Genomic DNA, 27419 nt, shown 5'->3' on the forward strand with positions numbered 1-27419 from the left:
GATCCCGGGACTCCAGGATCATGACCTGAGCTGACGGCAGTCGCTTAACCGACTGAGCCACCCAGGCGTCCCTAATTTGCAATTTTAAATCAATCAGCATTATTACATTTTATCCAGGCCACACCCCTTTCCCTTGGGTGGGTTACCGTGGGTTGAAACAACCAAAAACAAAACAAAAACGGTATTTAAAGTTACAGCAAAGAGTAACACGCACCTCATCGCTTTTTCCCCCCATTCTAAAATAGGATAGTGCTATCCACTCCCAAAGGAAAAAGCTTCTGGCCTTAGGCTGTGGGATTTAAAAAACGATTAATCCTTATCTACCTGTTTCACAGGAGTGTCAGAATGACGATATAAACTAAAGTGTGCTGGGGAAAAAAAATCAAAACCTCGCGTAAACCACTACCGGCATTTCGGTAGTGGGAGTAAACTTGACACTCCGAGGCTCCCGTAGTCTCGCTGATTTTTTTTTTTTTTTTTTAAGAGCCAAGATGGCGCCGCCTGCCGAGAGTCCCATGTGCTGTTTCCGGTCATTCTCGGAAGCACGATTCCCACACCTAGCCGACACGGTTGGTGGTTGTCGGCGGTGTGGGGTTTCTTAAAACTGTTCCCTGCGGAGCCAGTCAGCAGCCAGCATGTCTAACAGAAACAATAACAAGCTGCCCAGCAACCTGCCGCAGTTACAGAATCTGATCAAGCGGGATCCGCCAGCCTACGTCGAGGAGGTGGGAGTGAGGCGTAGCGCCGCTAGAGGCCGGGGCGCGACTGGTTGAGACATAGGGGAAGGTGTGGAATGGAACTGGGGTCCTAGCTCGCCCCAGGTTCTCCGGTTAGGTTCAGGGAACCCTCGGGAGGAGAGACGAGGTTGAGGAAGGGACATGCCTCTGGTTTCGTTCCCCGCCTCATGGAAATTTGCTGCCTGTTTGGATTTTCTAAACGTTTATCTTCCGACCTCATAGAGGTGGAGGGACAAATGCCCCCCCAGCCTCCAACTTCCATGCAGATTTTTCAGCCTTTTGCTTTCAGAAACCCCTAAGTTGAATAAGTCGGTAACACTTGAGTCGTATGTTAAAATGCCTTCCATCGACGTCTGTTTCCGAGAGCCGGAAATGGACCTCCAGACATAAGATTCAAAGCTGGCAGTGGGGACAGTTAAGGAGCAGGAAAGGGTACCAATCTGGAGAGATGCCAGTTTTCTGGAAGTAGCGCCGAGGAAGAAAGAGGACACTTCCTGAGCGGAAGAAAACGGGGCAGCAGTGTGTCAGGAGAGAGACATTGTTCCAGAGTATCGGAATGGCTAGGGTACTTTAAAAAATACTATGGCCTGGCCCCGCCCAAGAGTTCTTAATTCCGCTGGTCTGGGGCTTAGAGAAGGGGAAGGAGGGATGACCTGGGAGTCCTGGACATTTGTCGTGACTGATGAACATAAGGGGCGTAATGATACCAGTTCTTAGGATCTCAAGGCAGATAGTGATGGCTGGGCCATGGATAGGAGGGGGAAAGAAGTGAGATAAGGATATTGCCAGGAGCACACGGAGTTCTGGGGCCCCCTCCTCACTCCTGTCAATGGTGGTGTGGAGTCAAAAGAGCAGCAACTTATCTGAAGCATGTAGGGGCTGTAGGTCTTTTTCTTGACTCCTGGTCTTGGAGAAAGCTGGAGGCCTAAGAGTTTTGTTGGGGGAAATCAAAAGTTATGTTTTTTTGATCATGCTAGGTTTAAGATGTCTTTTAGGTATCTAAACACATGTCAGGCAATTGGAGATAATGAATTTAGAGTGAACTGGCCCCGTTAGGGCTGCTAATGCAAAGAAATACTCATTCTTAGGGTGCCTGGGTGGCTCAGTTAAGCAACTGACTTGATTTTGGCTCAGGTCATGACCTCGGGGTCCTGGGATGGAGCCCAGTCATGGGCTCCCCTCTCAGCAGGGAGTCTGCCTGAGGATTCTTTCCTTCTGCCCCTCACCCCCACTCATGATCGCGCGCACGGATGCACGCGCTCTTTCTAAAAATAAATAAATCTTTAAAAAAAAATACTCATTCTCATAGTGTCTCTCTCATACACACACAATTTAAAGTTGTGGTCTAGGACTGGAGAGTAGATGTAGGGCATGGAACTGAGGCCTGGTGAGTTCCAACATTAGACTGTTGGGTAGTTGTTAGAATTAAATATAATTAAATGAGATAATGTACATAATGACTTTGGCATACAGCAAGTGCTGAGTAAGTGGAAGCTATTATCATTATTTCTGTGTATTGCTTTTGGCTGTTGACACATCCTATCTAGAACCCCAGGATAAAATCTTAATCATTGTTTAAAGGAAGAGGGGAATTTTGACTGGAGAGTTTTACATAGTTGCGACATAATTTCCTTTTTCTGACCTATATTTTTCTGCTGCTATGACTGCTCTATATATTGAATCTGAGTTTTTGACGCTTGCTTTAATGTGCTTTACACCACATCACCTATGTTTCTAATGATAAAGGAAAGGGTCTTTAGATTACCTATGATGTGCTCACATTTTTCAAAACTTATTTTGAAGAATGCAGGTAAGGAAAAGATATTTCTCCACACTTTTACCATATCTTTTTGTCCGTGCCACTATCAGAGATGTCTACTAAGTAATTTCTCATTCTTTACTGAGAAAGTCATATAATAGAAGGTGACAACTTAAATTTTATTTTCCTACAGTTTCTACAGCAGTATAATCACTACAAATCCAATGTGGAGATTTTCAAATTACAACCAAACAAACCTAGCAAAGAACTGGCAGAGCTGGTGATGTTTATGGCACAGGTAAGATGATTTCTGAGTAAAACAAAGACCAGTTGTTTTATACAGTTTGCAGAATATTTTTCTAGTAGTATCCAACCTTATTCCATTCAAGAATGGAAACTTAATTTAAAAAAATTTTTTTAAGCTTCCTTTTTTGCAAATTTTATTTTCTCCCTAAGCTGAATTAGAAGATTTTGCTGGAGTGTTGCGCAGAACCACCCAAGGAAAACTTTCAGGCTGTTTGGTTTTTTATCAAATTCATAAGAGCAGATTCTAACTCATGTCACACATATTTCACTAAGGTTAGAAGATATATGAAAGAGGTCAGAAAAATAGCATGTAGAATAAAAAGAAATGATTTGAAACCATCTACTTCTATGAAACAGCCTTTTACTCTCCTTTTGCAGAGCATCATAAATATGTGCATATGAATTATAGGAGAGAAAGAGAAACTTCAGAAGAACCTTTGCTTTGTTACAGATTGGTCACTGCTATCCAGAACATTTAAGTAATTTTCCTCAAGAGCTGAAAGATCTTCTCTCCTACAATCACACTGTCTTGGATCCAGATCTTCGAATGGTAGGTCCAGTATTTGGATTGATACTGTGCTGTGTTTATGTGTGCAAATAATATGTGTTTAAATGAGAACAGCCTCAGCTAAACGTCTTCTTAAAATGTAAATCAGAATGTGTCAATCAGAATGTGTCACCTGTTCCTTAAAATCTTTCTGTGGCTTCTCATTTATACTTAGAGTAAAACTCTACAATACTTACATGGCCTGTAAGTCCCTACGTGATCTGCTTTCCAATGTTTTGGGTTTTTTGCGGGGGGAACGGTTGGTTTTTTTGTTTTTGTTTTTTTAAAGATTATTTATTTATTTATTTGACACAGAGAGAGACAGCGAGAGAGGGAACACAAGCAGGGGGAGTGGGAGAGGGAGAAACAGGCTTCTCGCCGAGCAGAGAGCCCGATGTGGGGCTCGATCCCAGGACCCTGGGATTATGACCTGAGCTGAAGGCAGACGCTTAACGGCTGAGCCACCCAGGCGCCCCGGTTGTTTTTTTTTTAAGATTTTATTTTTAAGTAACCTTTACACCCAATGTGGGATCCAAACTCAAAACCCTGAGATCAAGAGTTGCATGCTCCTGTGAAATGTGCAAGACTGTTGAATCACAGATCTGTACCTCTGAAGCAAATAATACATTATATGTTAAAAAAAAAAAAGAAGAAGAAGATAGCAGGAGGGGAAGAATGAAGGGGGGGAAATTGGAGGGGGAGACGAACCATGAGAGACTATGGACTCTGAAAAACAAACTGAGGGTTCTAGAGGGGAGGAGTGGGAGGATGGGTTAGCCTGGTGATGGGTATTAAAGAGGGCACGTTCTGCATGGAGCACTGGGTGTTATGCACAAATAATGAATCATGGAACACTACATCAAAAACTAATGATGTACTGTACTAACTGTGACTAACATCATTAAAAAAAATAGGAAAAAGAGTTGCATGCTCTACCGACTAAGCCAGCCAGGTGCCCCCACCAGTATTTTTGACCTCATCTCCTTTTCTTCTACACCCCCCTCTCTCTCTGATCTTTCTGTTCTTCCAGCATGCTAACCCTGCCAGGATGCTCTTCTAAATACATGATTTCTTCTAGTCTTTCAAATCTCTCTTTTTTTTTTTAAGATTTTTTTAAAATTTGTCAGAGAGAGAGAGCACAAGCAGGGGGAGCAGCAGAGGCAGAGGGAGAAGCAGACTCCTTGCCGAGCAAGGATCCTGATGGGGGACTCTATCCCAGGACCCTGGGATCATGACCTGAGCTGAAGGCAGACGCTTAACTGACTGAGCCACCCAGGCATCCCTAGTCATTCAAATCTCTTATGCATTAAGAACCCTAATTATAATTTACAGCTTTTACAATGCTTTATTTATTCCTTTATTTTTAAATTTTAAGAGTTTGAGTAAAATTCAGTTCAAATTGGGCAGTGCCAAACCAGAATTGATAGGAACACTCCTGTAATGCTTAATTTAATAAATTTATTCATTAACTGGCCAGTTTGAGCATTTAAATATTGTCACTTTAGTGGTTGATATTCGGTCCTGGCTGAGAGCCCCTTTACCAGCTTCGTGCTGCCATTTCCCTCACCTGTGGTGAATGTTGGCTGTTATTGGCCCCCAGCTATCCTTTTTCCAGTGCCTTGTCTCCAGCTAAATGACAGCCCTAGCACGTGGGAGGTTGCCCTCTCAGCCTACAGGTGGTACCTGACTAAACCAGAGGTACAAAAGCCCAGCCTCTTCCCTCGGTGTAGGTCCAACTTCGTATTGCAGTTTGTGCTCCAGGGCTTCTGTGTGACTGAACTAGACTCCAGGCAGACTCTTAATGGCTGAGCCGCCCAGACACGTCCGGCTTTTTATGTCCTTTGTATTCATTTCTTTTTTTAAGCATTATTTATCATTTTTTGTTCAAATTGTTATTACCTAGCCAGTGAGAGCTTTTCAGTCCTTTCGGCAAAGCCCCTGATATTTTTGAAAGCATCCTTATATTCTGGCAGAAATAATTCCAAAACCTTTTTTACTGCTTTTCCTGCCCCAAGACTTGGAATCAACTATTCTCCAAGGATTACTTGTTCCATTAATGGAGGACGGTAGTAGAAGCCAAACCTTGGGCGATAAGGCTACTCATGAAAGTTGCTGTAAGCAGGAGTGCTACGAGTGCTGTTGGCTGATTCTTGGTACTAACAGTACTTCCAAGGAATACCTTGTAAGGTCACAAATTCAGATTGATGATTCCAGTTTATTCTGTTTTTGTTTTTGTTTTTTTTAAGATTTTTTATTTATTTGAGAGAGAGAGAATGAGAGAGAGCGAGTACATGAGGGGGGGAGGGTCAGAGGGAGAAGCAGACTCCCCGCCGAGCAGGGAGCCCGATGCGGGACTCGATCCCGGGACTCCAGGATCATGACCTGAGCCGAAGGCAGTCGCTTAACCAACTGAGCCACCCAGGCGCCCCCAGTTTATTCTGTTCTTGTTACCCCACCTTTCTTATCTTTGTTCATTCACTGATCACTAGGGGTTTGTCTATCTTTTTTTTTTTTTTGAGACCGGGTTGGGGGGGGGCAGCGGGGCACAAGTAGGGAGGAGGGTCAGAGGGAGAGGGAAAAGCAGACTCCCCACTGAGCAGGGAGCTTGATTCAGTTGATTCGGGGCTCGATCCCAGGACCCTGAGATCATCACTTGAGCCGAAGGCAGATGCCTAACTGACTAAGCCACCCAGGGGCCCGGGTTTGTTATATCTTGACATTCCTTCAACTCCATGTGTAAAGTAGCCCTCCCTCAGTCACTGTGTATCACTTATATTATCCTGTTTTACTTTCTTCATGACACATATCATTGAGATACACCTGTTTATGTGCTTCCTTGCTCCTCTATCCCGCTCTCCTGCCCCACTCCCAGTGGTAGGTCCATGAGGGCAGAGACTGACTGTTCTGTTCTAATGCCCAGAATAGTGCCTAATTAGTAGAAGACAGCATGCTCTTTTGGCGTGTACATTCTCCCTTTTCTCATCTTAATTTCATCATTATTATATAGTATGTTTTCTTCCTTCCTTAGACATTTTGCAAAGGTTTGATCTTGCTGAGAAATAAGAATCTCATCAACCCATCAAGTTTGCTAGAACTCTTCTTTGAACTTCTGCGTTGCCATGATAAGCTTCTGCGAAAGGTAAAGAGCAAAATTGCTTTCCCCCCCTTATATTTCATTTTTCTTGCAGTGATGTTAAACTTGTAGATTGAATTCTTGGTACTTCGCGTTATTGGATACGGTTAAGAATTTTAATAGGAAAAAAATCAATGTTTGTGTGCATACAATATGGTGCTAATAGATAACATTTATTGAGTGCTTACTTTTTGCCAGGTACCATTTAGAGCTTCTGACATATTTATTTGTTTACTCACAAAATGAGATTGGGTTTATTATTACTATTATTTTACAAATGAAAAGGCTGAGGCACAAAGAGGGTAGAGTAAGATGCCCAGAATCATGGGCCATGTTAGTGGCGAGGCAGGAATATAAACCCAGGCAGGCAGTATGGCTCCAGAACCCATGCCTTTTTCAACTGTACTATACTGACGAGCTAAATCAGAGCATGGACTGGACACTCCTAGCTATAACAGCCCCCACTCTATCTCCCAAAACACTTTTTTTGTTACTAATATTTCCCTGTGACTTTGTATTTGCTTGTATAAGTAAGACCAGAGCTGAAGGTTTGTGAAAGAAATTGAAGAAAGAAAAATTTAAGTTTACATTTATTAACTTAAAAATTTTTTTTTCTGAGTGTTAAGAGACTGCCACCATTTGATTTTAGCAATTGTACTTCTTGGTCTAATTGTGAGATAAAAGTTGTCTATGGGAGTATATTTTGGGCACCAGTGGTAGTTAGGGGCCAAGTAAATGGAGCAATTTTCCTTTTTAAAAATAACTTTATTGTGATATAATTCACATACAATTCATCTTTTGAAAGTGTACAGTTCAGTGGTTTTTAGTATATGCATAGAGTTTGCAACCATCACTACAAACAATTTTGGAGCATTTTTATCCCCCTCAAAAAGAAACCCCATTCCCATTAACATTCACTCCCCATTTCCCCATCTCTCTCAGGCCTAGGTAACCACCAATCTACTTTTGGTCTCTCTAGATTTGCCTGTGCCGGGTATTTCATATAAATGGAATCACCCAACACGCGTAGTATTTGTGTCTGGCTTCTTTTACTTAGCATACTGCTTTCATAGTTCATCTATGTTGTTGAATGTCTCAATACTTCATTCCTTTTTGTTGCCAAGTAATATTCCGTTGTATGGGTATACCACATTTTGTTTGTCTTTTCATCAATGGACAGTTAGGGCACTTTTTGGCTATTACGGATAATGCTGCTGTGAATATTTATGTGGAAATATGTTCTCATTTTTCTTGGAATTGTTGGGTTATATGGTAACTCCTTGTTTAACCTTTTTAGGACAACTTTCCTTTTGCATTTTAGCTGCTGCTTTTTGTTTTGTTTATGGTGTCTTATACAATGAAAAGTACATAAAATTAAACTCTCCCATGCATTTGTACTTTTCTCCAAACTGAGCAAAGTTAGAAATGTTAGTTAATATATGTTTTTGTTTCCTTTCCTTAGACTTTATACACACATATTGTCACTGATATCAAGAATATAAATGCAAAACACAAGAACAATAAAGTGAATATAGTAAGTACCCTTTTGTTTCTCATGTTTGCATTATGTACCAGCAGTGTATTATATTAAGTCTTCTTTCTTCTCTTTTTCTTAAGGTGTTGCAGAATTTCATGTACACCATGTTAAGAGACAGCAATGCAACTGCAGCCAAGATATCTTTGGATGTGATGATTGAACTCTACAGAAGAAACATCTGGTATGTATTTGTCTCTTGAGAAGGAGACTCTCATTCATTTATAATTACTACAGAGTACATACACAAATATTTTTCTTGATCTTGAGCTCTTAAATATACCGCTGTCATAGATTAAGTTGGAAATTTTTAGAAATAGCAATCCAAATAACTAATAACATTGGCAACCATTTCTTGAGCCACCTACACCTCATATTATTTCTTTCAACCTTTAAAACAACATAATGCAGCTTATCTGGAATTATCCCCATTTTATAGGTAACAAAACTAAAGTTCATAGAGTGTAAGCTTAGTAGCTAGTCAAGGGCAGAGCTGAAATTCAAACCCAGATGTCAGACTCTGAAATCTGTGCTCTTCCTGCTCTGTCACTCTGAGGATTTCCAAGTCAGTTTATCCCATGTATATAAAGTATCAGGCTCTGTAAACTTTGGTTTGTTGGTACATTGTTCCCAATTCATGTCTTTTTTCGCTATAAAAGTAATATTCATTGCAACAAAAAACTAGGAGCTAGAAAGGTTGTTTAAAATTTTTTTGATAGTTTCACCACGCAGAGGTGATCCACTGTTAATAGTTTATGATATTTTCTCCTGTTTTTTTCTTTAACGTGAATTTTTTTAAGATTTATTCATTTTGGGGGGTGCCTAGGTGGCTCAGTCGTTAAGTGTCTGCCTTTGGCTCAGGTCATGATCCCAGGGTCCTGGGATCGAGCCCCGCATCGGGCTCCCTCCTCCACGGGAAGCCTGCTTCTCCCTCTCCCATTCCCCCTGCTTGTGTTCCCTCTCTCACTGTGTCTCTCTCTGTCAAATAAATGAATAAAATCTTAAAAAAAAAAAGATTTATTCATTTTTTAGAGAGAGAGAGAGAGAGCGTGTGCACACACAGCAGGGGGAGGGGCAGAGGGAGAGGGAGAGAAATCCTCAAGCAGACTCCCGCTTAGTGCGAAGCCCCACTCGGGGCTAGATCCCAGGACCCTGAGATCATGACCTGAGCTGAAATAAGAGCTGGCTACTTAGCCAACTGAGCCACCCAGATGCCCCCTTTAACATGAATTTTTAAATATGGTTGGAATTTTGCAGTACTATTAAGTTTTTATTCATTTTGTTTCTCTTGAGTATGTTCCTGTGTCATTAAAAATTCTTCAAAAAAATCCATATTAAATGGCTGCATAATTTTCTGACATAAGACTGGGCTAAAGTTTAATTAAATGTTCACTGGGGTTGACAATTTAGCAATCCATGATTTTTTTTGTTTGTTTGGCAACCCATGATTATTTATTGCAACCCACAACTTTTTAAACTGTGGAGTCTAACATGTCAGAAATATATATTGTTTATTTTGTGCCATTGTCAATGCTATAAAATGCAAGAGAATGAAAATTTACTTTGAAAACACTCATTTGTCTTACTCCAGGAATGATGCCAAAACTGTCAATGTGATCACAACTGCATGTTTCTCTAAGGTCACCAAGGTGAGTGTCTGTAGGGCTGTGTGAAGGCACTGTGAGTACCAAGGAGATGGGCATGTGAGGAAGAGGTACTGTATGGGCATGCAGTGCATGTTTAGTAGTGCTCTCTCTCTGTTTAGGCTGCTTCCCTGGTTCATCTGTGCTTTAGAGGAGGCAAACAAAGTTACGAGTTTTTTAAATGCTTTGTAGTAAATGATAGCCTTATCATTTACAAATGATAGCCTTAGTGTTTGTTTTCCCCTGTAATTCTTGACTCTTCTTTTATTGGGCCCAAGCACAGCTGAAAGAAATTTAAGAACATGTTTGACTTTCTGTTAGAAAGTCAAAGACAAAAATGTCACTTTCTGGGACAGAGGCGGGGATATAGAAATTCCTGGTAGTCTGCTTAAAAGATAACTATGTAGAACCTGGCTGCTTTAATCTAAAGATAATTTTTTAAAATTATGTATACTTTTAGGACAAACAATGGTGTAACAACATTATGTTTTAATTGAGAAAAATGGACCCAAATCCCATCAGTCTGATCTTGTTCCTTCAGATCCTAGTTCTGTGCATGAATAATGCGTAAACAAAAGTATTTATTCTTTGTTATAAGCTGGAGTGAGTAATTGACTTGTTCTGATTGGTCTTTAGATATTAGTTGCTGCTTTGACATTTTTCCTTGGGAAAGATGAAGAGGAGAAACAGGACAGCGACTCAGAATCTGAGGTTATACGTTCAACCATAGATGCTTCTGAACTTTACAGTAGTCTGTCAGATTTCTTTATTGCTCTCAGTACAGATTGTAAAATGCATGACTGCTCAAGTTAGAAAGACACATGTTATCTTTATCCTTTATTGTGTTCTGCATGCTGAGATTTTATTCTATTTAGAATTTGTCACTTAGGTTCACGAAGATTGGTTTTAAAGAACTAATAAAACTTAAATTCATTTAGCCTTCTTCTTAGTTCTAAAGCTATGCCTTGAACTCATTATATAAACTTAGAGTGAAAATTGCCTCCAGTATATTTTTTGAGATGATGTCAATATCATAGAGTGTTTAGGGAAGGAGAGGAATAATATTGTGACCTCTTTTAAAAAGGCTAAATGAAGATTTATGATGTCATGAAATTTTCTTTATTAAAAAATACTTTTTAGTAAAATCAAAAAGAAATTCTAAGAAAAAATACCTTTCTCATATTAGCATTGTGGTAACAAGAATATGAGAATATGTAATAAGATCTTTTAATTCATTTGTTATTAAATAATGTGTGAATAATATATTCTTATAAAAAATTACAGGTACTATAGATAAAAGTTCTTGATCCTGTCTTATTTCTACTTCCCTGTTCCATCTTCACAGATAACCATTTGCTTTCCCATGTGTTTATGTGTGGATGTGTATATGTTATGCGTATATTAGATCTTTGAAATGTATATAAATGATATGTATATTATTTTGCAACCTGCTTTCTTTGTGTTGTATATATGGATATACCAATGCATTTAGTACATACAGATCTACCTCATTCTTTTAACCTCCACATATTTCAGAATGTGAATGTATTATGGCTTAAGCATTTTCCTAGTGATAGTGTTTCCAGTTTCTTTTTTCAAATAAAAACAACGTTGTATTTTATATTTTGATAAAAATTAAAAGCAAAATATAAAAACAAAAATCAGTGCTCCAGGTATGTACCTGTTTGTACACATAGGCAAATATTTTTTATTGAATTTTAAGTCATGCTCCTTTTTGATAGCAGTTGCAGAGTACAAATGCAAAGAAGACTTTGAAAGCCTTACTATTTGCTTCTATGCAGATTTTCCTTGTTTACAAAGTAGTTTCTTCTTCAGGATGAAGGACCAACAGCAAGAGACCTTCTAGTGCAATATGCCACAGGGAAGAAAAGCTCCAAACACAAGAAAAGGTTGGAAAAGGCTATGAAAGTGCTCAAGGTGAGACTTGTACCTGGCAAATGAGGTAGAAATCATTAGACTATAGAATATGGGGTTTTTAGGAAACGCATTTAAGTATTTGAAATAAAGAATTGGCATTTTTTGGGAAACTTAGAAATGTGTGATGAATTTTTAAGTACTGGTTTTTTAGATGACAAAATGTTTTCAGCTCTAGCAAAATCTGTGACTTGATTAAATTTGATTAAACTCACTTTTCACTTGTTCTGATCAAGATGGCTCGTACTAGGGTATTTTTGCTAGATTTATCTTCTCAGAAGAGTGTACCAGTGAAATACATTTTATATTTTGTAATGGTTAGTCTGAAAACTCATTAATTTGGCCCTTCTGTGTCTTTTAATGTTTATATTTCTAAATTCTTTGAAGTCTCACAGGTGCTATTTGCTGGAACATTCCCGAGGTTTAATGTAAAAAGACAAAAACCATCTTTAGTTCTAGTTGAAAGAAAGGCTTTTGAAACAAATTTGTTGTAGGTTTCTCTCCCACAATAGTGTGGTGTAATGTAAATGATTTTCCTCTCGTTTTATTTCAGAAACAAAAAAAGAAGAAAAAACCAGAGGTCTTTAACTTTTCAGCTATTCATTTGATTCATGATCCCCAAGGTATTATAATTATAACTTCCCAGGTTCCTTTTTGGCCTTACCTCTGCCTGTTACCAGGGAATGTAAGATCCCTGGCACTTAATAGACAATCAGTAATTGTTGTTACTAGTTGGTTGTAGCCTGGGGAATTATGTTCTAAAGTTGTAATTCCCAGTCCACAGCAAAATAAGAAAAATGTGGAAGAGTTCTTTACTTTATGTCATTAACAAACAGTAGTGGTAGGACATTGTGCTTGACTAAATGAAAAATTGATAATCTTTTGTCGGTGCAGATTCTGATTTAGTAGGTGTAGGGTGGGGCCCGAGATTCTGTATTTCTAACAAGCTACCAGGTGGACCAGCTGCTGGTGGTCTGTGGACCATACTTTGGAAAGCAAGGTTCCAAGAACTGTTAAGTGGAGCTTCTATCAAACAGTCAGTCATAAAAATATTGGGGATCCGGGGTGCCTGGGTGGCTCAGTTGGTTAAGCGTCTGCCTTCGGCTCAGGTCATGATCCCAGGGTCCTGGAATCGAGTCCCACTTTGGGCTCTCTGCTCAGCTTCTCCATCTCTCCCCCCCCCCCCCCCCACACCATTCTCCCTCTCTCTCATAAATAAATAAATAAAATCTTTAAAAAAATAAATAAAAATCTTGGGGATCCTTAACCAGCAGAGATTTCAGGTACAGCTCTACCACAGTCACTGATCTAACAACTGCCTTTCTCTACACCTGTTAGATAGTGGTGTACAGACCATGGACTCACAGTGTACTTCTCTGATCTTCTCTTTTCAGATTTTGCAGAAAAACTACTAAAGCAGCTAGAGAGCTCTACAGAGAGGTTTGAGGTGAAAATGATGCTCATGAACCTCATCTCCAGATTGGTGGGAATTCACGAGGTTTGAATTACATTATGTTTCTCATTTCGGTGAATATTAGAAATAGAATTATTCTTGGTAAAAGGAAAGCCACTAAGGTAGAACAGTGGCTTAATTTTATCCCTCAAAACCCATTTAAACCCATACAATTTATAGAAGAATAAAATCTTTCACTCCCAAAACAGCAATTTTTATCACTTTGTTTTCTTATCAGTAAGTATGGATGTTAAATTATACATATATTGAGTTTGTGGACAGACTATTTTGTGTTCTGTTTTTCTACTTTGTTTTACATATACGTTTTTCTGAGTCAACATAACCTGTGTATTTTTATTGACTGTAACTACATTTTGCAGTTTGTTTATCCCTTTATAGCTTTCCTGGCTTCCAGACCACCCTGGTAGGAGATTGTCAATGTTTGCAAACCTGAATTCTCTGGTCATTTATTTCATATTGAATTAAATTGTAGGAGCTCCTTGGTGGTATTTTATATACATGTATATCTGTAAAGTGCGTACATATGGAAACTTAACACATACTAAATAGACTAACTGCCGTTGTAGAAAATGAGATTTCCAAAAAGTTAGGCCATGAAGCAATGGCGTTGAGGTTGTTCCCTATCATTTCGCTCTTGAGACTTGCTGTTCTGTACATCATTGAATGTGTTGCTTTCTTCAAAAAGTTTATTTTTTAAAGTTTTATTTATTTACTTATTTTTATGTAATCACACCCAGCACGGGGCTTGAACTCGTGACCCTGAGATCAAGGGTTCCACACTTTTCCAACTGAGCCAGCCAGGTGCCCCCTTCAAAAAGTTTATTTAAAGAAAAAAGTAAAATAGTCTTGTTTACTGATAATCTAGCAGTGTCAACAAATATTCTGTTAAAAATGAAAGTACATGTGAATAATGAAAGCACTTGTTCCCTTTTTCTAAGAAAAACTTAACATCTTAATGAATAAAATGCCTTTTCTCCACGGGCTGTAGTCCTACAGCAGGATTACCAGATGAATTTATGTTACATTTGCACAGAAATTTCATGTCAGGCCCAAATTTGAGCTTGATAGGAAAGCAGAAGTGATGTGTAATTTAAGCATGGTTTGATAGAAATGATACTAGAGTTTCACAACTGACTACAGTTGAGCATCCATCTTTGTACTGAACCTAAATCTTCCGTATTACTTGTCTGGTCCTGGTCCTGGTTTTGCTTTGTGGCTAAATAGAAAAAATTAATTTATTCTGACACGGTGAACTTTGAGAAAGACCAATCCATTTCCAAAGCTTCTCTCCTTGTGTAGTTAAAGATTACAGCTGCTTTGGTGAACATTTTGTAATGTATAGTAATGTCAAGTCACTATGCTGGACACCTGAAACTAATATAATACTGTATGTCAACTACAATTAAAAAAAAAATACAGTTGCTTTAATAACTAGACCCTGTCACTTTTATTTAGGTAGACTCTAGAGTGCTCAGAGTAATATCGAACTAATACAGAGCTTCCTCCAGTGTGATTGGACTGGTATCCAGTAATAAAATGAGAACTGTGGGGGTTTTGGTGATTAAATTATACCAGATGTTATTCAGGTTTGAGTTACTATTTTATCCCTTGCTTTGGAGCCTTAATATCATTGCTATTCCTTCCTATAATCCTGTTTATCTTTGAAGACTTAAAAAAGTTTTGCAGCCACACCGATTTTAAAAGTAGAAGAATGTTACATTTTGGTTGCCTCTTTTTCCCCCTGGTTTATTCTGCATGTACATTCTTCTTCCTTGACATAATGAGGATGGCAGCAGTATAGCCTCCCTTTCCTTGGGTAATATAGCACACTGAATCATGAATGCTTGTTGAGAAAAAACAAAAGTAAAAGATGATCCCTAGTTAGGTGAGCTTGTGATAAAATTGTGTTAGGGAGAAATAAAACTCTATAGCTTCAGTTACATAAATATTAAAGTCTCTGCATTCTTCTTTCCACAGCTTTTTCTCTTTAACTTCTATCCATTTGTGCAAAGGTTTCTGCAGCCCCACCAAAGAGGTAAGCTTCCGACTTGCCATGTTCCTTCGGTGACTTTGGGTTAGAATAACCACCCATGCCTTTTGTTCTGGAATTATTAAAGGCAAGTGTTAGGAGTAAAGTGTGTTCTGTTTCAGAAAAGGGGAGAGAAACCCTTATGTTTTCTTTCCCCCAGTCTGCCATGGGTTAAATGTTCTGCTTATCAACTTTAAGAAATAGTTATTTTTGGAAGAAAAAAGACTGGATTCTCAAAGCAAGTCTTTTTGTAATACTGTAAACAGGTAGAAAGTTCTAAAAATGAAGTCTGACCTACTGTAACTGTAATAGATATCAGAATTTTATCTTACTGTTATCATTGTCTTCGTGTGTATTCTTAGTTAAAAACAACATAAGAGCAGGAAAGAAGAGATTGTTGCTTTTGCCTTTGAACTTGAACCAAGATAGGAAGGAAGCCAGCATTTGTTGAACATCTAACATGAGCCAAGCGCTGTGCTGCTAAATGCTTTACTACATCATCTCATCAGATCTTCACTTCAGTCCTGGGAGGTGTAGAAATAAAAAGACCACTCGGTCACTCGGCAAATAAATGGCAAATTAGGATTCACCTCACTTCTTTCTTCTGCCAGAGGTCTTGTTCCTAATATACACTGCCCCTTTGAAGGGAGAGCATGTGTATATGTTTGTTTGTAGTTACTCACTTACTTAGTGATTTCTGGGCTGGACACTGAGTTAGTCGCTAAGAATTCCACAGAGAACATAAAGAATGTCCTCACCTTCATAGAGCTTACATTCTGGAGGGAGATCCAGAGAGTGCTGTGTATACAGTGTCCAGGTGAAGATAAGTATTTTGAGGAAAAAGGAAGAATAAAGAACAAAGAGGGCTGGGGCAGGTTCCAGTTTAGGTTATATCAGGAAAGACATTTGGAAAAGGCGTCAGCTGAGCAGGGACCTGAGGGAAGTGAGGGAGTGAGCCAGGCAGGGATCTGGGGGTTGGGTGTTCCAGCTGGAATAAGCAGCGGTAGCATGTAAGGTGAGAACGTGCTTGCCATGTTTGCTATAGTCCTAAGAGACAGAACAGTAAGCTGACTATGATCTTTCTGATCTCTTACATTTTTAGAAGTAACAAAGATCCTTCTGTTTGCTGCCCAAGCATCTCATCACTTAGTACCCCCAGAGGTGAGAACTCTTAAACCTTACCTCTGTCTGCATAGCAGTGCCACTATTAAATATATCATGGTAGCTTTCCCCACAGGGATGACTGCCCTCTTCCCCCCTTTTCTTCAAAATGAGAAGAAGAGACACTAACTCTTTTTTTTTAATTTTTATTTTTTTAAAGATTTTATTTATTTGACAGAGAGCACAAGTAGGCAGAGTGGTAGACAGAGGGAGAAGGAGAAGCAGGCTCCCTGCTGAGCAGGGAGCCCGATGTGGGGCTTGATCCCAGGACCCTGAGCCGAAGGCAGACGCTTAACGACTGAGCCACCCAGGCGCCCCGAGACACTAACTCTTAAGGAGAAAGACACACACGTTTATAGAAACTGGAGGAAAAAAAAAAAAAATTTACCGTAGAAAAGTAAAGTTTGTTTTAGATAAGTTGTTGAGAATTCTGACTTTAATTGCTAAATCTTTTGTCAGAGAAGACAAGAATATCAGTAAATTAAAAAAATAATCAGTAAATTTTTATAGTGATTATTTTTCAACGCTAATTCCTTTATTTGATTAAAATAGCATTGGAGGGGCACCTGGATGGCTCAGTTGATTAAACGTCCAACTCTTGATCTCAGCTCAGGTCTTGATCTCAGGGTCGTGAGTTCAAGCCCTGTGTTGGGCTCCATGCTGGGTGTAGAGCCTATTTAAAAATAAATAAAATAGAATAAAATCATTGGATGGTCCTGAGTCAAAGCAATTTTTTAAATCCATATTGAAAAATAATACTAAAAGAGAGCAAAATTTAATCTAAGGATAGCCAGGAAGACTGAAACCCAAAGTATTTTTATCTGTCTTGCTCAGTCTTGATTCCTTCCAACTCCCATGTTGAAGATGCAAGGCTGTTTTACTGTGAATAGTCTATTGTCCCTTCATCCTCGCATGTTCGAGTAGGTAGAGGCATTTTATCGGCACTCATCTCTTTTCTTTTATTCCCAATTCAGATCATTCAATCAGTGCTCATGACTGTGGCCAACAATTTTGTCACCGACAAGAACTCTGGGGAGGTCATGACAGTAGGGTATGTAGAACATACCTGGAGGCAGTGGATATGTTTTTAAAGGACTATTGACCCTGGAAGTCCCCAATTTATATACCTTTTTATTTAGTCTTTTTAGGAAACCTCCCTGGATTGAACCATCTGAGATTGCTGTTTGGGCTTTTTAAATTCATTTTCCTTTTCTAGAATCAATGCTATAAAAGAGATAACAGCTCGATGTCCTCTAGCCATGACTGAAGAACTTCTCCAAGACCTGGCTCAGTATAAAACACACAGAGATAAGAGTAAGATGCATGTTATTCTCTGTAGATCAAAGAATATCAAGTGACTCTTTTCTCAATAGACTCTTTGCTCTGGAGTTCCTAATTAAAGATATTATTTTACAGATGTGATGATGTCTGCTAGAACTTTGATTCAGCTCTTCCGAACACTGAATCCTAAGATGTTGCAGAAGAAATTCCGGGTAGGTGAAACATGCATATGTTGATCCAAAGGTTACAGTCTCAGAAGGTGAGAATAACTTCCTACAGTATGAGTTTTGGTGTTTATGAAGCTTCCACTATGAGTATTGGCAATTTTATTCTCAGAATACAGTTGAATTGAATACCATTGCCTTAACTATTTTGTAGTTGGCACATGCTCTTTGATGCTGACTGAGTCTTACAGACCTGTCAGGCTGTTTTATCCTGAAAACTTTTGACATCGTTAACAGATTGGAATTCCAGAGATCAGTCAGTAACTGATGCCAGTATCGAACGGGCTGTTCCCCAGCCAGATAGCACCTCTTTGGAATTGGGAAGGAAGAGAAATGTTGTGTATGTAACAGAAAGAGGTGATGATCGCAAGACTTGAGAATTGGAACAGTTCTCTATTAACTACCAGTTTCCTGATCCAGATCAGAGGAGAGCAAAAAAATAGGCAGAATTCTGGCTGAGGGATTTACTTTGACCCAAGGCATAAGTGGATTGTTTTTGTCCTTTGATTACTTCTATTGTTCATGATTCTCTCTTCTACATTCATACTCTTAGAGAATCCTTTTTTTTTTGAGGCTTAAACTCACATATGAGGCTTGAACTCACAACCCTAAGATCAATACTGAGCTGAGATCAAGAGTGGGATGCTTAACTGACTGAGCTACCCAGGTGCCTCAAGACCTCCTCCTTTTCATGAATAATGCAGTCTAAGAACCTTACTAAAAACAGTGTTGGGGGTTGGGGGAGGCGCCTGGGTGGCTCAGTTGGTTAAGCGTCCAACTCTTTATTTTGGCTCAGGTCGTGATCTCAGGGTCATGAGCTCGAGCCCTGTGTGGGGCTCCATGCTCAGCAGGGAGTCTGTTTGAGATTCTCTCCCTCTGCCTCTCCCCCCCACTTGCACGAGCGCACACGCGCTCTCACTCTCCCTCTCAAATAAGTAAATCTTTAAAACAAAACGAAACAGTGTTCTTTCCTTTAGGGTAAGCCTACAGAGGCCTCCATAGAAGCAAGAGTGCAAGAATATGGAGAATTAGATGCTAAAGATTACATTCCAGGAGCAGAAGTTCTAGAAGTTGAAAAAGAAGAGGATGCTGAAAACGGTGAAGGTTCATTTTCATTTCACCATTTTTCAAGATAAAATCACTCCTATACTGTATTGACCTTGAAATCTTTATGCTGATTGAACATTCATTGGACAGGTATTTATTGAGCAAGGACTATGTGCCAAGCATTGTTACAGACATTGAGGATCAAAATGGGCATGGTTCCTGCTCTTAGGGAACTTGCAGTGTAGTGTAGATGTCATGTCCTCAGGACAGCTGCCCCTTATCAAGAGCATGCTGGCCACTTGGGAAAAAATAATAGTTTTTTGTTCATTGTCGAGAAAAAATGATGAAGATTAGTCCTGAGCAATCTTCCAGGATACTCCTTGTTGAAGGAGAACACTTGTTGAACATTATTGAAGAATGCTTGAGAAAACTCCATTCTGATTTCCATGGTTAGCCTTTATTACCTTGATTGCTAGAGTCCTATCTCTTCATATTAATTAATTCATCATATCAGCAAAACTTTTTAAAGCATTACCTGTGAGCTAGCCACTGTCAATGTAAAGATGAATGGTATGGTGCCTGTCCTTGAAGATCTTTTATAAATAGCTCAGCAATAAAGTGTTACCAAGATCTATGATTGGAATGGGGCCTAAGGGCAGGAGAGAAGTCAGGTCTACCTCAGAGGTTCAAAAAAGGCCTCAAAGGGAGGCACCTGGGTGTCTTAATGAGTTAAGCATCTGACTCTTGGTTTTAGCTCAGGTCATGATCTCAGGCTCCCCAATCAGTGGGGAGTCTCCTTGTTTCCCTCTCTGTCCCTCCACCTGCTCGAGTGCTCGCACTCTCTCTCTCAAATAAATAAATCAATCTTTAAAAAAAAAAAAAAAAAAGACCTCAGAGAGATGTTGACCCATGAGCTGTATCTTGAATAATAAGTGAGGAATGATAGAAGTGGAGATTTTCCAGGCAAACTATGAGCAAAGCCCTGAAGGATTTAAGAAACTATTACAATGTAGGATACAGGGTGGAACATAGCAAGATACCAGACTAGAGATAGAGTTGAGGCCTCGGTAAGAGTGGTTGTGTTTATGCCATACCAAAAAGCTGAAACACATTCTTATGGGGAACTGAAAAATTGCAAGTATGTCTGATTTTGAAAGCTTATTGTGGTGACTCCGTTAAGAGCTAATGCCTCTTCATTAAGGTATCTGCAAGGTTCTTTCACATCCAGAATCTTCGACTTCAGTTCTCTGAATGACTGTTTCTAACTAGTTTCTAAAAACATGTATAAATATGCTTACACAAGTTGTCAGACCCTCGCTGTGTGGCCAAGATAATGTCCAGGTGCTGTTTTGATGGACATGGTTTGGTGGAAAGAACATGGGCTCTAGAATCAGACATGATTTTTATGATTTCACCGTAGGCCACATTTTCTAGCAATGTGGCTTGGGATAGGTATCTTAACTTACAGGGTCTCTTCCTCTTCTGTTGAGTCGTGAGAGTTAAAGAAAGTGATTATAAGGTTTAGCTCATGGTAGATACATGGTCGTGTGTATTTCCCATTGATGTGGTTTATTTAACAATAAATATTGCTCAAGTATTAGTCCGTAGAGCTCTGTTCACTTTTACCTTACTTTTGCTTGATTTATTTCAACTTAACATGAGTACACAAAGTGACAGCACTAACAGTGTCTTGTTTTTCACACAGATGGGTGGGAAAGTACCAGTCTCAGTGAGGAGGCAGATGCCGATGGTGAGTGGGTTGATGTGCACCACTCTTCTGATGAAGAACAGCAAGAAATAGTAAGTCCTGAAATTTCCTTGTATAGGTGCATCACTCTGATGTTTATTAAGACCTAATTCATGCTGGGCCTTGTGGGGGGGGGGACTAATAGTGTTAACTTTCACTTGAGCTAGTAGCTCTTCAAACCTCTGTTGTGTACTTCCAAGTCCAAGAAGCTCAACAGCATGCCCATGGAGGAGCGGAAAGCCAAAGCTGCAGCCATTAGCACGAGCCGAGTTTTAACTCAGGAAGACTTCCAGAAAATCCGCATGGCCCAAATGAGGAAAGAACTCGACGCTGCCCCAGGGAAAGCCCAAAAGAGGAAATATATTGAAATCGATAGTGATGAGGAGCCCAGGTAAAACAACACACATACCGGAGCTTCTTCAGTCAGCTCACGTGGTGATGAAAGTATTAGGGAAAGGACCTCCACCCTGGTTTCATATTATATTTGTTCTTTACCCCAGGGGTGAGTTACTTTCTCTTCGGGACATTGAACGCCTTCATAAGAAGCCAAAGTCTGACAAGGAGACAAGACTAGCAACAGCAATGGTAAGTGAAGCATATCATTCCCTGGTTCTTCAAACAGAAAGCAAATAAGATGAAAAATGAAATAAAATGAATAGCCATAGAATGGCAGTCTTTTATTTTGATGTTTTAAATAAAGGTATAATTACCATAGAATAAAATGCACAGATATTAGGTGTTCTGTTAGATGAGTTTTAACAACTAGATAGCCATGTAACCAACATCCAAAACAAGATGGGGAACACACAAAGGCACTAGCACCTGTTCTCGTATCTGGGAGGCTCAGTGCATTTATCCGAGCTCTTAGGAAAGCAGGGAAATGTTTACACTCATTAAAGAATAGCCTCTGGCAGGTGCTGTGGGCTGCATGTGATTGCACATTTCCAGCATTCCCAACTGCCTACCTTTCAGCTTTATTTTCTACACCTTTATTTGTTTTAGGCATCATCCCATACTGGTTCCACAATACCCTGTGCATTCCATTTGTACTGAAACCTGTTTAGATAAGTTTAAAAATCCATGTTCTTTCTTCTCTACCTTCTCATATTCTATCTGTACTTCCTGAAATGCTCTACCCTTCCCCTCCTTTCTCCCACCATGAGTGCCTTCATCCTGCAAAAACAGCTCATCCATCTCCCTTTCTAGGAAGCTCCTCTGATCTGACTGGCTGAATTACACTCTTCCTCCACTGAGCTTCCCTTGCTCCATTACAATATATCATGGTCATTTCTCCCCTGGAGTGAGTTCCTGGGGAGCAAGGACTGAGTTCCATCCATCTTTTTGTCCTTGACATCCAGTAGAGGATGGAATAGAGCCTGGCATAGAGGAGACACGTATGTGGATTAGATAACTCTTGAAGTGTTTTTGTGTGTGTGCTAGGCTGGAAAGACAGACCGAAAAGAATTTGTGAGGAAGAAAACCAAAATGAACCCATTTTCCAGTTCCACAAATAAAGAGAAGAAAAAACAGAAGAACTTTATGATGATGCGATATAGCCATAATGTCCGGGCAAAAAACAAGCGTTCCTTCCGAGAAAAGCAGGTGAGTTCAATGAAACTTGATTGGTTCGAATACTGTTGTCATTTTAAGACTTCTTTACTCTTGAGACAGTTGTGCCTTTAGGACCTTGTGTTATGAGTGTCTTAGGATTAATGGGGAGTATTGGAGAGCATGGAGAGGTAGAAAGTGGTCAGGACATGTAAATCCTACACCTGACTTGGTTGAGATTCACCTGTGTGACCAAAGGGGAGTCCATTTTCTTCCTCTATAACGAAAGGAGTGTAAGCTAGATGGTCTGTAAGGTCATCCCTATACGAACATTGCTCGACATTGCCATCTGTGAAAGACAATATTTTGATCCTTCCTTATGTGCCCTTTTGCAAAGCTTTTATGTTTACAGGTTTTGAGGATTTCATTTTATCTGTTTATAGCCTTTGCTGTGTAGTCTGGTGCTGCTCAGTAGGCTTGCTTATTTTAGTAATTTATTATAATAAAACAAATTCATGTTTTCATATCTTTCTCTACGGGGAATGTACCAGAGTATTTCTAAATGTATTCTGAAGGATCACCAGGAAATCAAGTCAAGAGTAAACCAGTGTTCCTAAATTGCTAGCCAAGATAAATCTGCCAGGCCGGAATGTTAATGGCCAGATTTCTAGGGCAGTGTTCCATCTATGGGGGCACCAAGGCAGCATTAACTGAATTAAGTGCCATTTAAAACCTACCTGGGGCGCCTTGGTGGCTCAGTCGGATAAGTATCTGCCTTTGGCCCAGGTCATGATCCTGGGGTCCTAGTATCGAGCCCCGTTTCGGGCTCCCTGCTCAGTAGAGTCTGCTTGTCCCTCTCCCTCTGCTGCTCCCCCTGCTTGTGCTCGCTCGCTTGCTCTCTCTCTCTCAAATACATAAATATTTAAAAAATAAAAAAATAAAACCTACCTATCTGCTTATTTCATTTTTCTGGTTCTAAGCTATGTCCAACAACATTATATAAATAATAAAGTGACAGCATTTTGAATAGAGGTTGTTAAAATTGAGGTGAAAAGAAAGGTGCCATTTCGGATTTTAAATATCTGAATTTTGGGATGCCAGATGGCTTTCAGTTAGGCATCTGACTCTGGATCTCAGGGTCGTGAGATCAAGCTCCATGCGCTCAGCAGGGAGTCTACTTGGGATTCTCTCTCTTCCCTCTGCCCCTTCCTCCTGCTCTCACTCTCCCTAAGTAAATAAATGTTAATAAATAAATATCTGAATTTTGCCAATTCAACTTAAATTCACAGTTGAATTGATTCATCTATTAGCTTATCCTTCAGCAGAGCTTTATAAGATTGTACGGTTAAAGAATAGTAACCACTGAGTTGCACCATGGTTTGTTCCTTCCTTCATTATGAAGTTTTTGTGACGTTGCTACATTTTGTGACCTTGGATGTTCCCCCACTCCCTACTTCCTCTGTTGTTTTAGCGAGATTTTTTTGGCGTGATTTGGAAGCCTTGCTTTGTTCCTGGCCAGCACCTCTTGAGTCATGAGATGAAAGAATTTTTTATTTAAAAGTAAGAGTTGAGTTCATTGGACATTGGACCTGTTGGTTCAAGAATGTCTTTTCCTTGTTTTCCAGTTTCCTTGCCATTTGGAACCTGAAATTAATCAGAATTTCTAGTTATGTGTCCTTGCCTTATATTTTCTTCAAGATCTCTCCATTATAAAACTTGACTCTAGATTCCTAATTTTCTCTTAATTCTCTTCTTCACCCTAGACCAGCACTCCCCAATAGAAATTCAATACAAACCACATAAATAATTTTAAAATAAAAAAGTAAAAGAAAGAGGTGAAATTCATTTTAGTAATATATCTTATTTAACCTAATATATCCAAAATAGTATCATTTCAATATGTAATCAATATAAAAGTTATTAGAGATACCATACCTTCTTTTTTTTTTTTTTTTTTTTTTTTAAGATTTTACTTATTTATTTGACAGAGAGAGCGCAAGTAGGCAGAGTGGCAGGCAGAGGGAGAGGGGGAAGCAGGCTCTCCGCTGAGCAGGGAGCCGGACGTGGGGCTCGATCCCAGGACCCTAGGATCATGACCTGAGCCGAAGGCAGCCGCTTAACCGACTGAGCCACCCAGGCGCCCCGATACCGTACCTTCTTGTTTTAGAACTAACTGAGATCCAGTGTGTGTTTTACACTTGTGGCACATCTCAGTTTGGACTAGCCATTTTTCAAACATCCAAAAGCCACATGTAACTAGTAGCTACTGGATTGGGCAGTGCAACTTCAGAGCATCCCTCAAACTGACCTGTGACCCTAAAATAGAAAAACCCATTTCAGTCTACCTTTTGTGTGTTTCTTTTGCTACTCACACATTATACTTCACTTCTGACATTTACGGTCACCCAGTGTGTGGAGGTTTTGTCCCTACACAAGCAATTTTCTGTAATACTGGCTGGGTGTCTACAATTCAATTCTGACATTGTTTTCTTGGAGATAGTGTCAGATCTCACAGGTTAAGGGCTCAGTCCCATGAGACTGCATCTGCCACCTTCCGCAGCCCTCCTCCCCCAAAACACACACACACTTCAGAAACCAGTCACAAGCCCAGGTGATAACCTATGTTTCTGACCAGTGACCCTCTCCCTGGGTTTGATTAATTCGTTACAGCTGCTTATGGGACTCAGCGCAATGGTTACTTAAGGTTACCTGTTTATTAAAGGATGTAATAAAGGATATAGATGAACAGCCAGATGAAAAGATACATAGGGCAAGGTCTGGGAGGGTCCTGAATGCAGAAGCTTCTGTCCCTGTGGACAGAAGTGGGATTCATCACCCTCCTGGTGCAGATGTGTTTGCTAACCTGCAAGCTCTCAGAACCTCACACTAAGGAGGTTTTTTGAAGGCTTCATCACATAGGCATGATCAATTATTAATTCCATTTCCAGCCTCTTTCCCCTCTCTGGAAAAGTGTGTGGGTTGGGGGTGAGGGCTGCCAAAAATTCCAAGGTCTTTCTTGGATCAGCCCCTCTCCAGGAGCCCACTTACTTGCCTCATTAGTACAAAAGATGCTCCTAGTGCTCTTATCACTTAGGAATTTACAAGGGTTTTGGGACCCCTGTGTCAGGGACCGGGTCAAAGACAAATATTAAAAGGAGATGCCCTTATCACTTAGGAAATTACCAGTTTTAGGAGCTCTGTGCCAGGAACCAGGGCTAGAGACCAGTATATATTTTCTATTATCTCACACACCCGAAGCACCCTCTGGAAAAGGAGCATCACATTTTATACCCCTTCTACCTCTCAGTGGTATTTTATTGTCCTGAATAAAAGGGTCTTACATGGCTTAAAAGTATACATGAGGTCTTACTGTACATTTTTAGAGTATACTCATAGGATATATAAGAAGGTGGGGCACCTGGGTGGCTCAGTCGGTTAAGCATCTGCCTTCGGCTCAGGTCATGATCCCAGGGCCCTGGGATAGAGCCCAGCATTGGGCTCCCTGCTCCTCGGGGAGCCTGCTTCTCCCTCTGCTTCTGCCTGCCATTCCCCCTGCTTGTGCACTCTCTCTCTCTGTTAAATAAACAAGTAAATCTTAACTTTTAAAAAAAGAATATGTAAAAAGGTGAGACTAGAAAAGGAAGGTGAAGCTTATGGCAGAGAGAGGAGGATCTTGAAGTCAGGCCTTTAGAAAGGTATAAAGGAAGAGGAAGGAGAATATACAGGTTCCTTATGTTCAAACGGTAGCAGTTGAAGGGAGAAGGGAACTGAGATATGTGTGAGACTAGTGAGTAGTCTGTGCTTTATTACAAAGTTTAATGAGCAGAATGAAACTTATGTAACCTTGGGTTATAACATCATTATCTAACATACAGTTCTTACCCTGTCCCTTGATTATTCTAGAGCTTTCCGTTTTATTTTAACTAAATCAGTATACAACAATACGAGCAGTACTGTGATTTTATATTTTACAGATGAGAAAATAAGGCACAGATGAGTCTGAGAAATACATCCTCAGCCATACAAATTAGGTTAAAATGAACTTGTTAATTTTTCTACCTTAAGTGTCTATCCTTAGCTATTCTGCCCATCTACAAAGACATACCAAGACCCAGATATGAATAAAGGCAAGGAGTCAATAATTTAAAAATCATAAAATCCAAGAAATTTGAACATTTAGAGTCAGGCAATCCCACCCCCAAAAATTCTTTAACAAAGCAAACAAATAAAAACACATATCTATATTGTTAAAATTCAAAAGCTAGGGCTCTTAAAAAATTACTAGGAATCAAAGAATGGTGCTTGGGAATTCATAGAATAGTATCCATCACACACCGAAGACACACAATTATCTCAGGATGATTTGTTGATTTAGTGATTCCAGTCTGGTACACTGCCATATAACCAAATTAGTATAACGGGGTACCCAAGAGTTGCCATGTTTAAATATTTTTTCTTATGTTCCAGCTAGCACTACGAGATGCACTTTTGAAAAAGAGAAAAAGAATGAAGTAATCTCCAAGCAAATTTTCCATTCCAAGAAGAATGCTAAATTTGTATCATTATTTTGAAAATTAGTTAATCAAAAATGTTTATTTACATTAAAAAGTCCTGAAGCGCTATATTGTGAAAAACATAGTAAACTTGGTAGCAATTTAGTGTTTTTGTTTTGGAGATGGGTAATGGTGGGAATGTTTGAAATGTAACCAGTAGTGGTGTTGTAAAATCATTTTCATTTAGCATTCATGCAAAAAAAAAAAAATGTTGGGTGCCTGCTAATTGTCACTGTAGATAATAAAAATGAATGAGCCATAACCCCTCACAGAAGGCATTCACAGCCTATTTGGGAAATAGGAGGGGGCAGATGTGTGTTGTATGTGTATTTATAGTGCAGTGTAAATAGTTCTCTAATAGAGATAGGTCTGTGCTTCTCTGGGGTCATAGAAACCTCTGCAGGGCATGGGAGTTAAACATTTTCTCTTAAAACAGGACAATGTTACAAGAGTAAGAGATTCTTACTTGTATATAGGCTTACCTGCTGAAAACAGGTCCCTGCTGTACAGATTTTCCGTAGCCAAATACAAAAAAATGTATTTTTTTGAATGCCAGGTACAGGCTTTTTGGTTAAGACCTCGCTTTTTAAATTGCCTTAAGTATAAATAGTAATCTTGGAGTGTCTTTATTAGTTCGTCGTTTGGGCCGCCATAGAGGAAAAAGAAATCAGATTGGTTTCCTCAGCCTGCCTTCATGCTGTGGTATTTTCAGGCCACTGTTTGCTTTGTCTCAATAAAAGGTTCCTAATGTCACATAGGTA

The 27419-nt window shown here is 39.6% G+C and overlaps 1 protein-coding gene across 2 annotated transcripts; it reads left to right on the plus strand.

Annotated features, from left to right (window-relative positions):
* The first annotated feature begins 477 nt into the window (after positions 1–477).
* On the plus strand, positions 478–27419 carry SDAD1 (SDA1 domain containing 1). Of its 2 annotated transcripts, none has more exons than XM_035004775.1 (22): positions 478–725; positions 2690–2794; positions 3254–3352; positions 6378–6488; positions 7945–8016; positions 8100–8200; positions 9608–9665; positions 10296–10370; positions 11496–11597; positions 12148–12217; positions 12989–13092; positions 15046–15103; positions 16200–16258; positions 17233–17309; positions 17475–17572; positions 17675–17751; positions 18741–18861; positions 20516–20610; positions 20758–20948; positions 21058–21142; positions 21998–22159; positions 26573–27419. In XM_035004775.1, exons 1-22 carry the CDS (start codon positions 636–638, stop codon positions 26618–26620), a joined length of 2058 nt encoding a protein of 685 aa, XP_034860666.1. In that variant the 5' UTR covers positions 478–635; the 3' UTR covers positions 26621–27419. The 2 variants fall into 2 exon arrangements, with proteins under 2 accessions (XP_034860666.1, XP_034860665.1); XM_035004774.1 differs by having other exon boundaries at positions 636–725; positions 18741–18867.

Source organism: Mirounga leonina, unplaced genomic scaffold (genome assembly GCF_011800145.1).
Source record: "Mirounga leonina isolate KUSES-001 unplaced genomic scaffold, KU_Mleo_1.0 Mir_129, whole genome shotgun sequence".
NCBI lineage: Eukaryota > Metazoa > Chordata > Mammalia > Carnivora > Phocidae > Mirounga > Mirounga leonina.